The 14957-nt window shown below is 44.3% G+C and overlaps 1 protein-coding gene across 1 annotated transcript in view; it reads left to right on the top strand.

The window, feature by feature from the left end:
* The first annotated feature begins 904 nt into the window (after nucleotides 1-904).
* The window catches only part of LOC134358527 (RNA-binding protein with multiple splicing 2), a 128317-nt gene continuing 114264 nt past the window's right edge, over nucleotides 905-14957 (top strand). The window contains exon 1 of the mRNA XM_063070851.1: nucleotides 905-1417. Coding sequence (XP_062926921.1) covers nucleotides 1367-1417 — 51 coding nt within the window. The 5' untranslated portion in view covers nucleotides 905-1366. The remainder of the gene's footprint in view (nucleotides 1418-14957) is intronic.

The raw sequence follows: 14957 nt of genomic DNA, 5'->3' as shown, positions 1-14957 counted from the left end.
CAGCGACAGGGAGCGGGTTACAGCAATTTTTCGCCCCTTGTCGGAATATTTTCAGTCCCGCACCCCATCCCTGCAGGGCTCTTCATACCCGTGTTTCGGGGAAGATTTTTCTTTGCTCTTAAAGTATATTTGTAGCAGCAACACTGTTGCAAAATTCCATTAATGTATAATAAATACACAATAGTACCAGAGGGAAAAGGCTGGCATTAACTTTGTAAAACTCTCCTACCCAGGCGCGCGGTTTAAAAAAAAATCTTTTCAACCGCTCTGTGTTTATATATTTACGGTAAATGGGGATTACTTAAAACTCCCAGCATGATATCTGCACTCAACAATCTGGGGCAGTGCGGGATCCTTACAACATTTTAATGTGTCTCCAAATACCCACTGCTGTTCTAATGACACTACTGGACTGTATTCCAAAATGAACACATCCCAAAATTACACATTCCAGACCCAAGTTCTGCCTTTTGGAAAGTCCCCCTTTATAAATACGGATCAGTTCCGTGGGAATAATACTTGGTGAAGGCGAATCTCCGAGGTTCATAATGCGAAAGAAACCACCATACCATTGCTTCACCATTACTTTCTCAGCGGGTATAACGTGCGAGAGGAGGGATGTTTACAAGGTGCAGAGACGAGCAATTCTCCTTGCCAGCAAACAACAAGTTAAACTCCACTCCGCCTGAAGTGATCACAATCGGTTTAATCGTTCCACCATTTAAACATCCCTCGTGCTCTTTAAACTTCCTCGCTCGATGTATATACAAGCGGCTCAATCACCAAACACATCAAAGTTAACTTTTAAAACAAGAGGGCCACGGCGCGGTCTGATTGGCGCCGGGTTTCCAATGGAGACCATGACGCAGGCGGGTTGGATAGTCTCCCAGCTGAACTAGATTGTTACATTAAATTCCGGCCAGCTTCCTCGTTGATGATCAAATTGGAGAGGAGTTTCGCCGGGCTAGGAACTGACCGCCCGCCTGTCCTTTGACCAATTCTGCTCCTAATTGATAACAAGCACGTGAACAGCATTGATGGGAAGAAAGGGGTGGGATTAAAGGGACACTGTTTTACCTTGTTCACCTTCACAGCGCACCTCCATGCACTTGGAACACCTTTAGGGTTTATTTTATTGTTTTTGTGGTAGTCTATTGTGGTGTATGGTTTATCTGTTTAACCAAGCATAATCCAACCATTCTCTCTCCTCACGGCTCGCCGCTCTGCTGTCTGTTATTTTGACACCAGCTCTGACCTCGACCACCACAGACCCCAGTTGATTTTCTTTGCTTTGGGGGAAAACCATAGCTTATCGCTCCTGGAGACCACGACGGAGAACGGGCAACCTCCAGAGGAAAGTTTAAGCATGAGTACGAAAGGCGATGACCACAACAACAACAACAATAACGAGGAAGAGGTAAGGAGGGAGTGGGATGGGGAGAGGGGCGCGGACCCGTGTATGTGCGCGCACTTTGACTACATCTCTTCGCTTTCACCCCGATCTCTTTGAAGAGTTCACGCAGTTTCTTTTTGCCTCTCCAGTCTGCTGGAATTCATAGTCGCGCTTGTAGGGGGAGGGGTTCTTACTTAAAACCAATGTAGTTGTAATGTGCAAGTTTCGTGCTTGTAAATCCTGTGAAATATCCCTTAATCATGTTGAGTGAAGTAACGGAGAACTATCTCTCAATCCGCACACTCACTCGAATTAAAACGCTGTAGCCTGTTCTAACATTGTTGTGTATGGGTGAGAGAAAGGCCCCTTAAAGGGGGTAAAATAGTTAGGCGGAATTAGAAACTAATTGATAATAGGGTAAGGTGGCGCGATGTTGGTAATTCAGGGTACGTGGGCGATATTGTCTACACGTCCCGCCATCTAAAATGCTTCAAGCTAGCTAGTCCAACAGGCAGACTAGTTGTTTATCCAATATTCGCTACTTTTGTTTTTTTCTTCCCTTCATGAACGCCAACAGCTCGTTAGAAATGCGGCGGGAGCTAATCTCCCGACTTGCTCTGAGAATGCCTGTTTACTTCTCCGGAGGTGACAGCAGTATGTTTTTTTTAAAAAATTACACTGTCGTCCAGATGTAAGGCTGAGGTTTTGGTATCTCAGACACGTTATAGTTCGGGCGCGACTCCTGTTTCTGCCGCCGTTTGGAGTCCCTCTCCTTGTATAGGAAGTGATGCGCAATTTGATCGGTAAACGTGCCAAACCGCGTAACCTGGGCCACGGAGTCCCGTTCGCCTTTCAGCCGGGATTGAATTTATTACTTCAATTCTGCTGGTAGGCTGACTGCATAAGTAACTATTTTATCGCTAGTTAAAATGTATCTAAGCGCAAGGATCGCGCTTTCCCGACTACAAGAACATCTCGCTGCCGAAGCAGCAGAACGGGTATTTATGTTCCGCCGGAGCTATCTCCCAGATACGCTAGAACTGCTAATTCCCTTCCTTGTGTGCACGTGGGGAGGGTCGGTTCCGAATTCGCATCTTTCTCCCTTTCTCTCCCCCCCCCCCCGCAACTTCTGCATGAATCTTGTATCAACAGACCACTCGGCCCGTAAGACTCATTCCATCACTGCTTGGTTTTACATCGTGTTCTGCATTTTGTTTCATTCAATTCTGCCCCCCCCCCCCCGATTGTCCGCTTAAGCTGGTTAATTTGTGCAGTTTCTCGGAAGTAGAAACGTTCCCTTTATCGACACCATATTACCAACATTGTTAATGCCGTCATAGCGAGCTATCCCATTGGCGATGCTCCTCGCTTCCACTTGAAATTGATAAGACGGGGGTTGTATTTGGATTCGGGCCGCTCTGGGTGGATCGGGATATTGAAGGGAATGTTGGTAACGTTTTTACTTCGGCTGTTCATTTCCGTGGATGGTGCCTGAGGTGCTGAATTCCTCCAGCGTTTTTTGTGTGTGACTTTTTAATAGCTTTCACTTCAATTCCTTGTGTGGGGTGGGGGGTTGACAGGGAATTGTCCTCCAGCCGAAGGATTCCGTTTAATTGTAAAGGCGACAAGGAAATGCTCAAATCTAGACTTTTATTGCAAAAAAAAAGCTATATTGTCGGACCGGAGTCCCCATTCTCGAACATATTCCACCTGAAGGGAGTTAATTGACGCACTTCGCCGCCGCGTGCATTCTTTGTGTTCACGACAAACTTTTTTCCCCTGACCCTTGCTTGCTGACCGAGTCAAATCGAGTGTTACAGGTTTTGAGAGCAGCGGAACCCACTGCAACTCGTGAGAATACAATTGCTTGCAGACAAACGTCCCATTGTTTCCCAGGCAGGTAGTGAGAGCAAGCTGTTCGTTGTAACTTGTGCCTCTTAAAGATGTGATGTAAACTCCTGCATCGAAACTGCAGCTGCGTTTTAGGCTAATATTGGGGCCAGAATAAAATGCCGATGGAATTGCACTCGCAAACTTGCCAGACGAGTTAATTCCCCGGGGTACCACTTTCGATGACAGTCTTCGCAGATGAATCAAAACACACGCAAAAGAAAATGTTTCTCTCCCTAACCTTTACTGTAAGCCTCCAAGTCGTGACACTACGATGTTTCGAGCGTTACTCTTTTTGGCCCAAGTTATTCACCCAAAACGTCGTTTTATTGTACCCACTTGTGTTCAGCCCTGGGTGGCTTAATTTTACGTGTCGGAGACGGGGTCAGTCTGTTTTGGAGATGGGGTTCCGTTTCCAATAACGCAGCGTCGCTCAACGGGTGAGATCTGCGCGCACTCGCGGAACATGGTTCAGCGTTGATGGGCAGCACGCAATTTTCTGAGATTGCTACTGGCCTGAGGAATTTCAGGAATCTGGTTACGTTTTTAGGGGCGCTGTAGGTCTCGGAATCCCGTTTCCCTTGAATACAGGAAACAATCACGTGTCTTTTACAACACGTGTAACTCTTTAAGCTGCCAGTTACCAGGAGACCACCCTCCTCCTTGAGGGAAAGGTTCGAATTTCCAACAAGTGGTTTACGGGGTAGATTCTGCTGCATTAACCCAATCTCTCCTGCTCTTTTCGAAAGGTGGTTTTTCCCTGGGAAATCCCAGCAGGAAACTTTGGGATTACATGAGTCATGTCTATCTGAACCTGTGGGTACAACTGTGTTATTCAACCCATCGAGCGCTAAGCAATCCCGTTCCCCACTTGCTGTCCTGCAGCCCAGAATCTCTCATGGCGACTCACAGCTAGTTCCACCCTCTCCATCTATCAACACTAGGAATTTACAGTAGCCAATTGACACCATCTGATGTGGGAAGAAACCAAATCTGGGGAACAAGCACATACTGTAAAGGCAACACGGCAGCCAAGGTTGTGGGGTATTGTAACTGAAGTGATACTTCTGCACCATTATGCACCCAGAATTCTCAGTACCGATTAGTGTGCAGGACCAAGAGCCAACTAGACTGACAGGTTGTGTGTCAGTCCTCCTTGTCTCCTTCCCACTATTTCACTACCCATCCTTGTACATGTTATAGTCAACCAGTGCAAACAGGCCCTTCAGCCCACTATATCTCTGCTAATCGTACTTATCTAGCAGAGCACGCACAAAATGCTGGAGGAACTCAGCAAGTCAGGCAGCATCTGTGGAGAGGAAGGGCATTGAGCCTTTTGTATTGCTCAAGATTTGCAGAATCTGTTGTGATCACATTGTCCTAGCCACAAAGCTGCATTGGGTTCATGGGCTTCTCTGCTTTGGTGATTCATGTCTAGATGCTGAAGTGAGTAGTGCGTTCCAGGTTCCAACCACCTTTTATGGTGGGAGAGATGTCCCTTGAGTTCTCTCTAAACTTTTTCCCAAACTGGAGAAAGATTCTTGCTGTCTGCCTTATCTATCACTTAATTTTTATACCTCATGTCACTGTCTCCTGTTCCAGGGAAAAGGGCTAGTCAGTCCCATAATTTCTTGGATCTGAATTACTATTAATAGCTGGATATTTGCTGATCCCTAATGTGTAGTTAAACTTGTGACTACTGCACTCGAATCCCAGGGTCTGGAGACTCATACAGCTGATGCAGGGATCTGCTGGTGGAACTTGGCTGGGTCAGATAGCATCAGTGACGGTCAACATTTTGGGTTGTGATATCGGCTATCCATTTCCCACCATGGGTGTAGTTCGACTAATGAGAGATAATCTGCAGATGCTGAACATCCATAGCAACACACACAAAATGCTGGAAGAACTCAGCAGGCCAGGCAGCATCTATGGAAATGAGTAAAGAGTTGATGTTTCGGGCTGAGACCCTTTATCAGTTGTAGCTTGACCCTGAGCCAGTCTGGCTGCATTTTTTTTGCTCCAGTGCCAGTATCCACATGAAGACTTGTGCAATGTAACAGAATTATGCAACCGTAACTGTTAAAACATGAATGAAAACTGACTTCTCAAAGCTCGTTAAAAATTCCTGTAGGCTTAACCTTTCCAATGTTATTGGTCCCTTTGACAAGCACTACAGATACTACATGGGTGGTACAATGTGAGCTTCAGGTTTAGTTTGGTGCTTGCTCACCCCTACCCCCACTGTTCATATTGGATATCCCCTAAATTCTCACCCAAACACTACCCATTAATTCTATATTCAAAGCTCCCTATTTGCAGAAATGTAAAGTGCCAGTAGTCTGGATGCCAATTCTCTTCCAGAGGTACAAATGTTTCCAAGTAATTTCTGGTGGTGAAGTGTTGGCAGATGTGCAGCGTGTGCATTTACACCCAACCCGATTCTGGCCTTTGTTGTAATTAAATATTTAAGTAGAGTTTGTAAATCCAGTTATGGATGAAATGTATTATAGATGTTTCCATACAATGCCTTCCCCTGTGTGGAGTAGTGTTGTATTTGTTAATTGCACTTAAAGTTTGAAGTGCATTTCTTTTCAAAGTACATAGGTCGTCATGTACTACATTGAGATTCATATTCTTGCTGGTGTTCATTGTAGAACAAGAACAATATAATGAAAACTACACAATGACTCCAATAATCAATGTGCAAAAGAAGAAAAACAGTGCAAATGCAAAATAATAATACTGAGAACGAGTTATAGTTCCTTGAAAATGAGTGCGTAGATTGTGGAATCGGGTCAGAGTTGAGGTGGGTGAAGTTTACAGTGATTGAGGAGCCTGATGATGGCAGGGTTAATGACTGTTCCTGAACCTGGTGTGGGACCTAAGGCTCTGTACCTTTCCATTGGCAGCAGTGAGGAGAGAGCTTGGCCTGGATGGTAGAGATCCTTCATGATGGACACTGCTTTCTTGCACCAGCACTCCTTGTGAATGTACTCTATAGTGGTGAGAGCTTTGCCTGTGATGGACTGGGCTTGCATACTCTAAAGAATTGAATTGTTGAAGAATTAGTCATGACCAAAGCTTAAGACCACCAGTTCCACTAACGGGCAGACCATGTATAGAGCTTGGCACTGTTTTGCCCAAGTTTTGTGTGTGCTTTGAGGAATCTATACGTGGAGTTTAGTTGAGTAGGAGCTGCTGGATTGCTGCCTTTTTCAAATGTGCTTGTGTGTATCTGCAGCATAATTGAGGTGATTTCAGTCACAACTAGACTCGTGGAGTAAAGCAGAATGGAAACAGGCCCTTTGCCTGTGTGGTCCATGCTGATAAAGATAACCATCTAAGCTGGTTCCATTTCACTCAACCTAGCCATATGTCCATCCAAGTACCCTTTTAAATGTTGTACCTGCCACAACCACTTCCCCTAGGGGTTGTTCCACATGCACACCACCCTCTGTGAAGAAATTGCCTCTTGGGTCCCTTTCTCCTCTCACTTTAAACATATCCCCTTTATTGGTTCCCTTTCCCTGAGGGGGTGGGGGGAATGGGTAGAGAGGACAGTGAATGCATGCAATCCAGACCTTCATGATTTTATTCATCTATTTCATGTCACCCCTCAGACTTTGCCCCAAGGAATAAATTCCTAGCTTGCCCAATCTCTCCCTTAACTCAAGCCCTTGAAATCAACATTCTTGTACGAGGGGTGATCGGTAAGTTTGTGGCCTAAGGTAGAAGGAGTCAATTTTAGAAAACCTAGCACATTTATTTTTCAACATAGTCCCCTCCTACATGTACACACTTAGTCCAGCGGTTGTGGAGCATACGGATCCCTTCTTTGTAGAAGTGGTCCACAGCAGGGCTGATTGATAAGTTTGTGGCCTATGGTAGAAGGAGATGAGTTATTAACTTCAAACTTTCTACATTTTCACTGAGTTGAACTACACATGCATGTAATGAGAACATCTTGGACCTCCAGGTGGTCCACAGCAGGGGTGATTGATAAGTTCGTGGCCTAAGGTAGAAGGAGATGAGTTGTACAGCTCTTGTTACATGCACATGCAGGTCAGCTCTTTGAGTGAAAATGCAGAAAGTTTGAAGTTTCTCCTTGTCTTTCAGGCCACGAACTTATCAATCACCCTGCTGTGGACCACTTCTGGAGGTCCAAGACGCCAACTTCTACAAAGAAGGGATCCGTATGCTCCATGGCCGCTGGACTAAGTGTGTAAATGTAGGAAAAATAAAGGTGCTAGGTTTTCTACTCCAACTTGGGTCAAAAACTTATCAATCACCCCTCGTAAATCCTTGCACTCTTTCCTGCTTAATAGTATCTTTCCTATAAAAGTTAATCAAATCTGTATGCAATACTACAGATATGGCCTCACTAACATGTTGTACTACCTGTATTATGTCCTAGCTTCAATACTGAGTGCACTGACAGAAGGCCAGTGTGCCTTCATCACTGTCTACGTGTGACTGATAACCTGACAATGCTATCCAGTATAATTTTTTAAAACTATTATTGGACATTCCAATTGTGGAATTGAGCAATGTTGGTTATAGCTATTATTTTGGCCAAGCCTTCCATGTTTCACAATAATGCAACTGAGTTCAACTTGTTGCATGGTTTCAGGATTATCTTGTTTAAAACCTTGTTAAATATGACCTTGTGCTTAATAAATACTGCAAAATATCAAGTAAAGGGGCAGTAACATTTTGAACTGGGTTAACAATGGAATCTGTAGGAGGGAAGCAGTACGGTGTATTTCACTTTGTATTAAATTACTGAGAAGTGTCAATGCGCTTCGTATAAATGATCTGCTTGGAGGTGATTAGCAGGTTGATGGGACCCCAAGCCAGCCCCTTGGTGCTTAAATCACCAGCTAGGAGAATAACTGGATGTAATGGATTTAAATCTGGTTTGTTTGTACAAGGGTTTAGTTTAAAAAGAACCAATCACAAGGGTTTTGCTCATGTGACAAGTCTAAAATTCTCTTTTCCTCTCTGATAGCTGCATTAATTTAGGATATCAGCTGTTGTATTTAAGTGCCTATTGCACAAAATGATTTCCTTTGAAGTCTCGGTCTTTAAAAACTATTTCTGACAAGTTTTCTCCAAACGCTGTTTACCAATCATTGACGCAGACCTCAGTGCCTTTTCAGAAACATTCACCTGGTATCCTTCATTTGAAGGATGCATGAAACTCTTAATATTGCATCTTCTATCACACTTGAGCTCTGCACGGTCCTAATTGCTCATTTTGTTTATAATTGGGTAATGTGAACAAAGCCAGCTTTTGAGGAAGTCGTGATGAGCTGTAACGTAGGGGAGGGGGCTGGTATTTGGATTGGTGTCAATGAAGGAATGGATATATTTCAAAATTGATAGGGTAGAGGTTGGAGGAGAGTCTGCAAATAGTGATATTCCAAGTACCTGCTGTACCAACTCTGTGTAGTGTACATACTGCAACCCCTTGGGTGCAGGAAATCACTTCAGGATGGATAGTGTCTAGCTTGAGGTATTGGAGCTGCCCTGCAGGCAAACAGAAGACCGAGTACTGTAAGAAGTAAACAGACTCTGGGGTGTTAAGTGGTGAGGCTTCTGACTTGTAGTCACAGGTTGTGGCTGGCCCAATTGAGTTTTTGATCCACGGATTAATGGAAGGTCATTAAAGCAGATGAGGGTGGTTAGGCTTGTGTTTAGCAACTCTCCAAGAAACGACCAACTATAACCATCTTCCCCTAGGAGACATGAGTGAGTGTTCTTCTGAAGGAACTTGGCAGGTCTATGTTAGGGCTAACTGAAAAAGATGCTAAGTGATTTGGGAGGGGGAGATCTGAAATGATAGAAGACAGGAGGGGGAAGGATGGAGCTAAGAACTGGAAAGTTGATTGGCAAATGGGATACAGAGCTGGAGAAGGGTGAAGATCATGGGACAGGGGGCCTAGAGAGAAAGAAAGAAAGAGGGAGGGGAGCCCAGAGGAAGATGGAGAGCAGGCAAGGAGTGATTGTGAGAGGGACAGAAAAAGAGGAAAAAGGGAGAATAATAAGGGATGGGGGAGGAGGGGCATTAATGGAAGTTAGATAAATCAGTGTTCATGCCATCAGGTTGGAGGCTACCCAGACAGGATATAGGGTGTTGTTCCTCCAACCTGAGTGTGGCTTCATCTTGACAGTAGAGAAAGCCATGGATTGACATATTAGAATGTGAAGTGGAATTAAAATGTGTGGCCACTGGGAGATCCTGTTTTCTGTGGCAGATAGAGCATACGTGTTCAGCAAAACGGTCTCCAGTCTGTGTTGGGTCTCACCCATATACAGAAGGCCACAGCGGGAGCACCGGATGCAGTATATCACACCAACCGACTCACAGGTGAAGTGTTGCCGCATCTGGAAGGACTGTCTGGGGCCCTGAATGGTGGTGAGGGAGGAAGTATAAGGGCACTTACAAGGATAAGTGCCAGGAGAGATTGGTGGGAAGGGATGGGGGGGGATGAATGGACAAGGGAGTCACGTAGGGAGCGATCCATGCGGAAAGCAGAAATTGGGGGGGGGCGGGAGAGGGAAAGATGTGCTTGGTGGTGGGATCCCATTGGAGGTGGCGGAAGTTACGGAGAATTATATGTTGGACCTGGAGACTGGTGGGGTGGTAGGTGAGGACAAGGGGAACCCTATCCTTAGTGGGGTGGCGGGAGGATGGGGTGAGAGCAGATGTGCATGAAATGGGAGAGATGTGAGATACCCATCAGAGTTTTTCTAGTCTCTGTCACGCTCAGCCAAACACTGCTGTCATACCAAAGGAAGTTACTTCTCGAATTGAACTATTTGGTCTGTTTTGACAAACGTCCTAGGTGGAGGCTGAGTAATCCTAGTGAAAGCGAAGTGGCATTGGAGTAGGTATTTAGTAACATGACAGCACTGCCAGTGTACTCCACTTTGCTGAATTGAGAGCAGACTGTAGTTGCTCAGTTTGGGATCTGTTCTGCATTTTTTTTTAAATAAAACACGAAACTACAGGATCAGCTTGGCTGGAGATGTGGCTAGTTTTGAAGCACAGGTCTTCAGCTATACCATGAGGATCTTGAACACAAGATTCTATTTAGATGTTGGAAGTCCTGAGCAACGTGCACAATTCTGGAAGAATTTGGCATGTCTGGCAACATCTGTGGAGAAGAATAAACGGTTGACATTTTGGGCTGAGTCCCATTCATTCCAATGAAGATGTTGGTCACTTCTATAGTTGTCCTTCCAGCCTCTGCTTTTAGCCACTTTTTTTAGTGGAGGAAGGCTTCTTCACAACAGAAGCTAGTAGAATTGGTTGACCTACTTGGTGCTTCTACCTGAAGATGCTTACAGATGTTTTAGCCTTGAATATGTTAGTGTTGTTAATGATCTCTCCCAACCATCTGGATGATCAGTTTGGTAATCCTGCCCAGTGCACCATGTACAGAATCTCCACACTTATTAATATAGGCTCTCATTCCAATGTGAAGTTGTATTATAGCATACCCGCTCCTGGCAAGCTCGGCTCTCCTGTCTCCCAAAATTCAAGACTTCTTGCAGCCTTCAATTTTGTGCAGCCTATGTCCTTGTCTGTTCAGCTCTGACTTTTGGACTTACTCCTGTTTTTTTTAAGAAACCTAATTCATTTATTTATCAATTGAGCTTTTGGTTGCTTGGCAGAGTATATTCAGTGACTGTCAATTTGTTTTGGAAATAAAATCTCTGGTCCTATCACACTACATGTAAATGTTCTTTTTTCAAAATTTGAAGATGTTGTAATTTGTCTTTTTCTTGGAGAAAGTTCAAAGGAACCTTGGTCAATCTTCACCAGTATTCAATTGATGGTTTCACTAGTTCCGCATAGAAGCTATTGGTTTCTATTTTATTAGTTGTGTTTGTTCTTGTGCTCTTGCAAAGTTGAAGGGAGCTGAGGGTTTCATTGCAAAGATGAGCTTTTACTATAAGAATAGATTTAATATATTGCCAAACAAGAGAAAATCTGTGGATGCTGGAGATCCATGCAACACACAAAATGCTGGAGAAACTCCGCATGCCAGCTAGCACCTATGGAAAAGAGTAAATAGCTGACAGTTCAGGCCGCGACCCTTCATCAGGACTGGTTTATATTGATGTGCTTTTCATCGGGCTGCTGTTGCAGAGAATGATCTGTATCTTTGCTGAATACTGGAGTGGATAACTGATGTTGGGCATCTAGTAGCTGAGAGACAGAACAATGCAAAATGACAAGTGGCCGTACGAGTGTGGAATTGCTTGAATGTCAGTGTGCCTCTAAAGGCTTTCATTGCCCAGGTGCATTAGTCAAGACTAAATCATGTCTAGTGGAATGAAGCTTACATTTTAGATCTAGAATTTACTGCTAGTACTACCAAAACTGGTAATGTTTTTGGATTGTTAAGTCTTATCAAGCAAACCTCCTCTATTAAATAGCCTTGTATGGCTAAATCCAGTGTGCATGCTAACTTGGCTGTAATCAAGCTGCCCACTTACCAAGCAGGATAAGACTGCTACACATGATTCACAGGAGGTTTAAGCTAGGCTGCCAAACTGCTATTTTTGGATCAAAACTTCCATAAATTGACTTGCAAGTGTTAGCAGCTTTTTGAAATACTGTGTCTGAGCCTTCCACACTTGTTTTCCCCCACTGGAGATCTTTTTTGAGTTATTTAATGCTTTGACTAATGATGGAATGGCTTGGTTTCTGTGTGGTGTTAAAATGAGAAACATTACATTTTTGTTTTCCTTTCCCTGAAGGAATGAGTGTTGACATCATTGGGATGTGAGAAAAGCTGCAACTAGCTTTGTAACCACAACGGGCGGTAGATTCTCCAGGGTCTGATCTTCCGTCTCAGTAATGGTGGCCACAGAACTAGGCACCAGCTGCCTTTAGCAGGGTGGAGCCCACGGATTCACATCCTTCAGGAAAGGGATTTGGCCATGTGTAACTCCTGACCTAATGTGATCACCTTGCTTCACAGCCCTCTGGCTGTGCTGAGCTGTAACTGGGGCAATGTCCTATTGCTGAAGGAAACCATGGTGTCCTGAGAACAGACGTGACTTGAGTTTAACATGACTTAATCTTTCTGCATTTCATATAAATTTGCATCCAACACTGCATGTTTGTTACCTTCTGTACAGTGGAAAAACCTTGTGTACCATTAATACAGATCAAATCATTACAATGCACTGAGCTAGAAAAAGGTAAAGCAGTAATCAAGCTACCAAAAAATTTGTGTAGGGAAATGATAAAGTGCAGAATCAAAAATGAAAATCCATCTTGTTGTATGAGGTCCATTCAAGGATCTGTTACCAGGGGATAGGAGCTATCCTTGAACCTGATGGTGTACAAGTGATGTATTTTCTGCCCAATGGGTGACGTGAGAAGGAGGGTTTGGGGTGGGTGGGATCTCTGATTATGCTTGCTTAACTGAGGCAGCCAAGTATGAATGGGGGTGGGGGGGGCAGGGAGGGGAGGCTGCTTGCTGTGTGCTGAGCTGTGTCAGAATGCTTTCTATGCTACATCAGTTTTTAAAAACTGGTAAATGATTGGGTGGGTGGGGGAATACTGTTTTTCCATAGCCTTCTGAAGAAGTGGAGGCTTTGACTTGTCTGTGACATTAATGTGGTTGGACCTATTGAGGGCAAAGCTTGCTTGAGTGTTTCCAAAGGGCACGTCTACCCAGGATGCCTGTATTGGCTGCAAGTGGGGGAAGCAGTCTTTCGTGGAATAAATTCCAAAGTGGGGAAAAGTTTGTTTGCTGATGTTTCAGTGTCTTCCCCCCCCCGCCCCCCACGTTGACATCTGACTAAGAGCCATAACACAGGAATAATATCTTTTTAAAATATTTTACATTGTCTCAAAATGGGGCCCATTGTCTCCTGCTATCGAGTGTTTGTTGGTATTCATATGCATACGTACTTCGCTCATGATGGGCCATTTGGCCCCTTGAGCCTATGATGACAGTTGGAATTTCGGTCCTTTTGTTTCTGTAAACCATTCTCATCAGCTCCCCACCAATTTTCCTGCTGCTAACTGCTTGACTATTGTAAATTATGCCTAATTAGCAGCCGACCTTTGGTATATGGGGAGATTGAGCATGGACGTGGAAAGGAACATGTCTGTTCACAGAATGTGTGAACTCCACTAAGCCACTTGGAGTTGTCAACTACAGAACCGTGTGCCCTGATTTGGAAAATGTGATTGTCATCATGGGAGTTTTATCAGGGCTGCTATGATGGGCTGATTCACCTGTTTCTGTATGATACGGCTCTTGACCTCTGCAGTAAAATAGTTCTACTCAATCTGGAAATAGAGGACCAGTTGTTACTTTCCTCTGCTCAGCCAACATTCGAACACTGGGTACAGGAATCTCCTGAAGTGGTCTCAGTAGCACTCATGAACATGACACTTCTACTGAGGCGAGTCTATTGGGCAGTTTTCATGGCATTACTTTGCTGAATGCCAGTCCCAGTATACTATAGATTATTTGGCCCATTATCCTGCGGTTTGTGTGAGATAAGGGGTTTAAGATGGGGGTTCCCAATCTTCATGCCATGGACCAATACCATTAAGCAAGTGGATCTGTGGATGCCAGTTTGGGGACACCTTTAAGAAGACTTTGCCTATTGCCGATGGCTCAAATCCCCAACGTACCACAAGGTCATTCACTGAATAGCCTAATTCTGTTCCTGACGTATGGTATTATCAACAGGTGGAAGGTAGGGGTTGAGGGGGGATAATCGGCAGACTCATGGGTCAAATGGCCCAGTTCTGCTCCTTTGGCCTGTTGAGTCTACCCTGCCGTTCCTGATTTATTATCCTCCTCAATTCCATTCTCCTGGCTTTTCCCTGTAGCCTTTGACAGTCTTACTAATAAGGCCTTGGGACTTGGGAGTAGAATTGGACTGTGTCTTTAAGTCTTCTGGAGTCCAGTTCTTTGGGTTGAAGTTCCTATACTGAAGGATGTCAGATGCCATCTTGGGATAGAGGATGAATCCACTTGCGTCTTGTGGTGGCCCTTGAGAAAACTGGAGACAAATGGAGCAGGTGGTTTGGGGTGGTGCATTCAATTCCAAGGACTTTATTTCAAGCGGACACTGACCAGAGGTCCTTGGGATTGACTGCGGTGTTGTATCCTTTAATGGAAACCATATGAACGCCCTGAATCCTTGTCCAGAAACTCCCATGAACCAGATCAGTAAACAGTCCAGTGGTTTTGTTGCCTTTTTTTTTGAAATTAGCATTTCTGCTATACCTGCCGTATTTTTAAACTTTTGAAGGTTATGGCCTCCTGTTTTGCTGAGTTGCACTTTTTTCTGGTTCATACTGAACTGTTTAAGCTGGGTGCCTTCAAGTCATTGAAGCAAATAGCATTTGGCTCAGTAAGAGTTGAGGTATGCTGATGGGTCTAATCATGAGAGAAATACTTGCCATTGGGGTGAATAACCTCTTTCTATCCTAAATCTTGGATCTCCTAACAACTGATAAGATCACAACTTGTCACTATTGTGTATTATTTAATGAATTTTAAAGTTTTGTTTCTCCTCCTTCCTAATTTAGACTGTGTATCCTGCTCTTGCTTAAATTCTGATGCCTTTTGATCCTGCAGGAATACTAGTTTCCATCAATGTAAAATGCTTATTCTACTCTGGA

This window comes from Mobula hypostoma, chromosome 18 (genome assembly GCF_963921235.1).
Source record: "Mobula hypostoma chromosome 18, sMobHyp1.1, whole genome shotgun sequence".
Classification (NCBI taxonomy): Eukaryota; Metazoa; Chordata; class Chondrichthyes; order Myliobatiformes; family Myliobatidae; genus Mobula; species Mobula hypostoma.
This window is presented reverse-complemented; position numbering and strand designations above follow the sequence as displayed.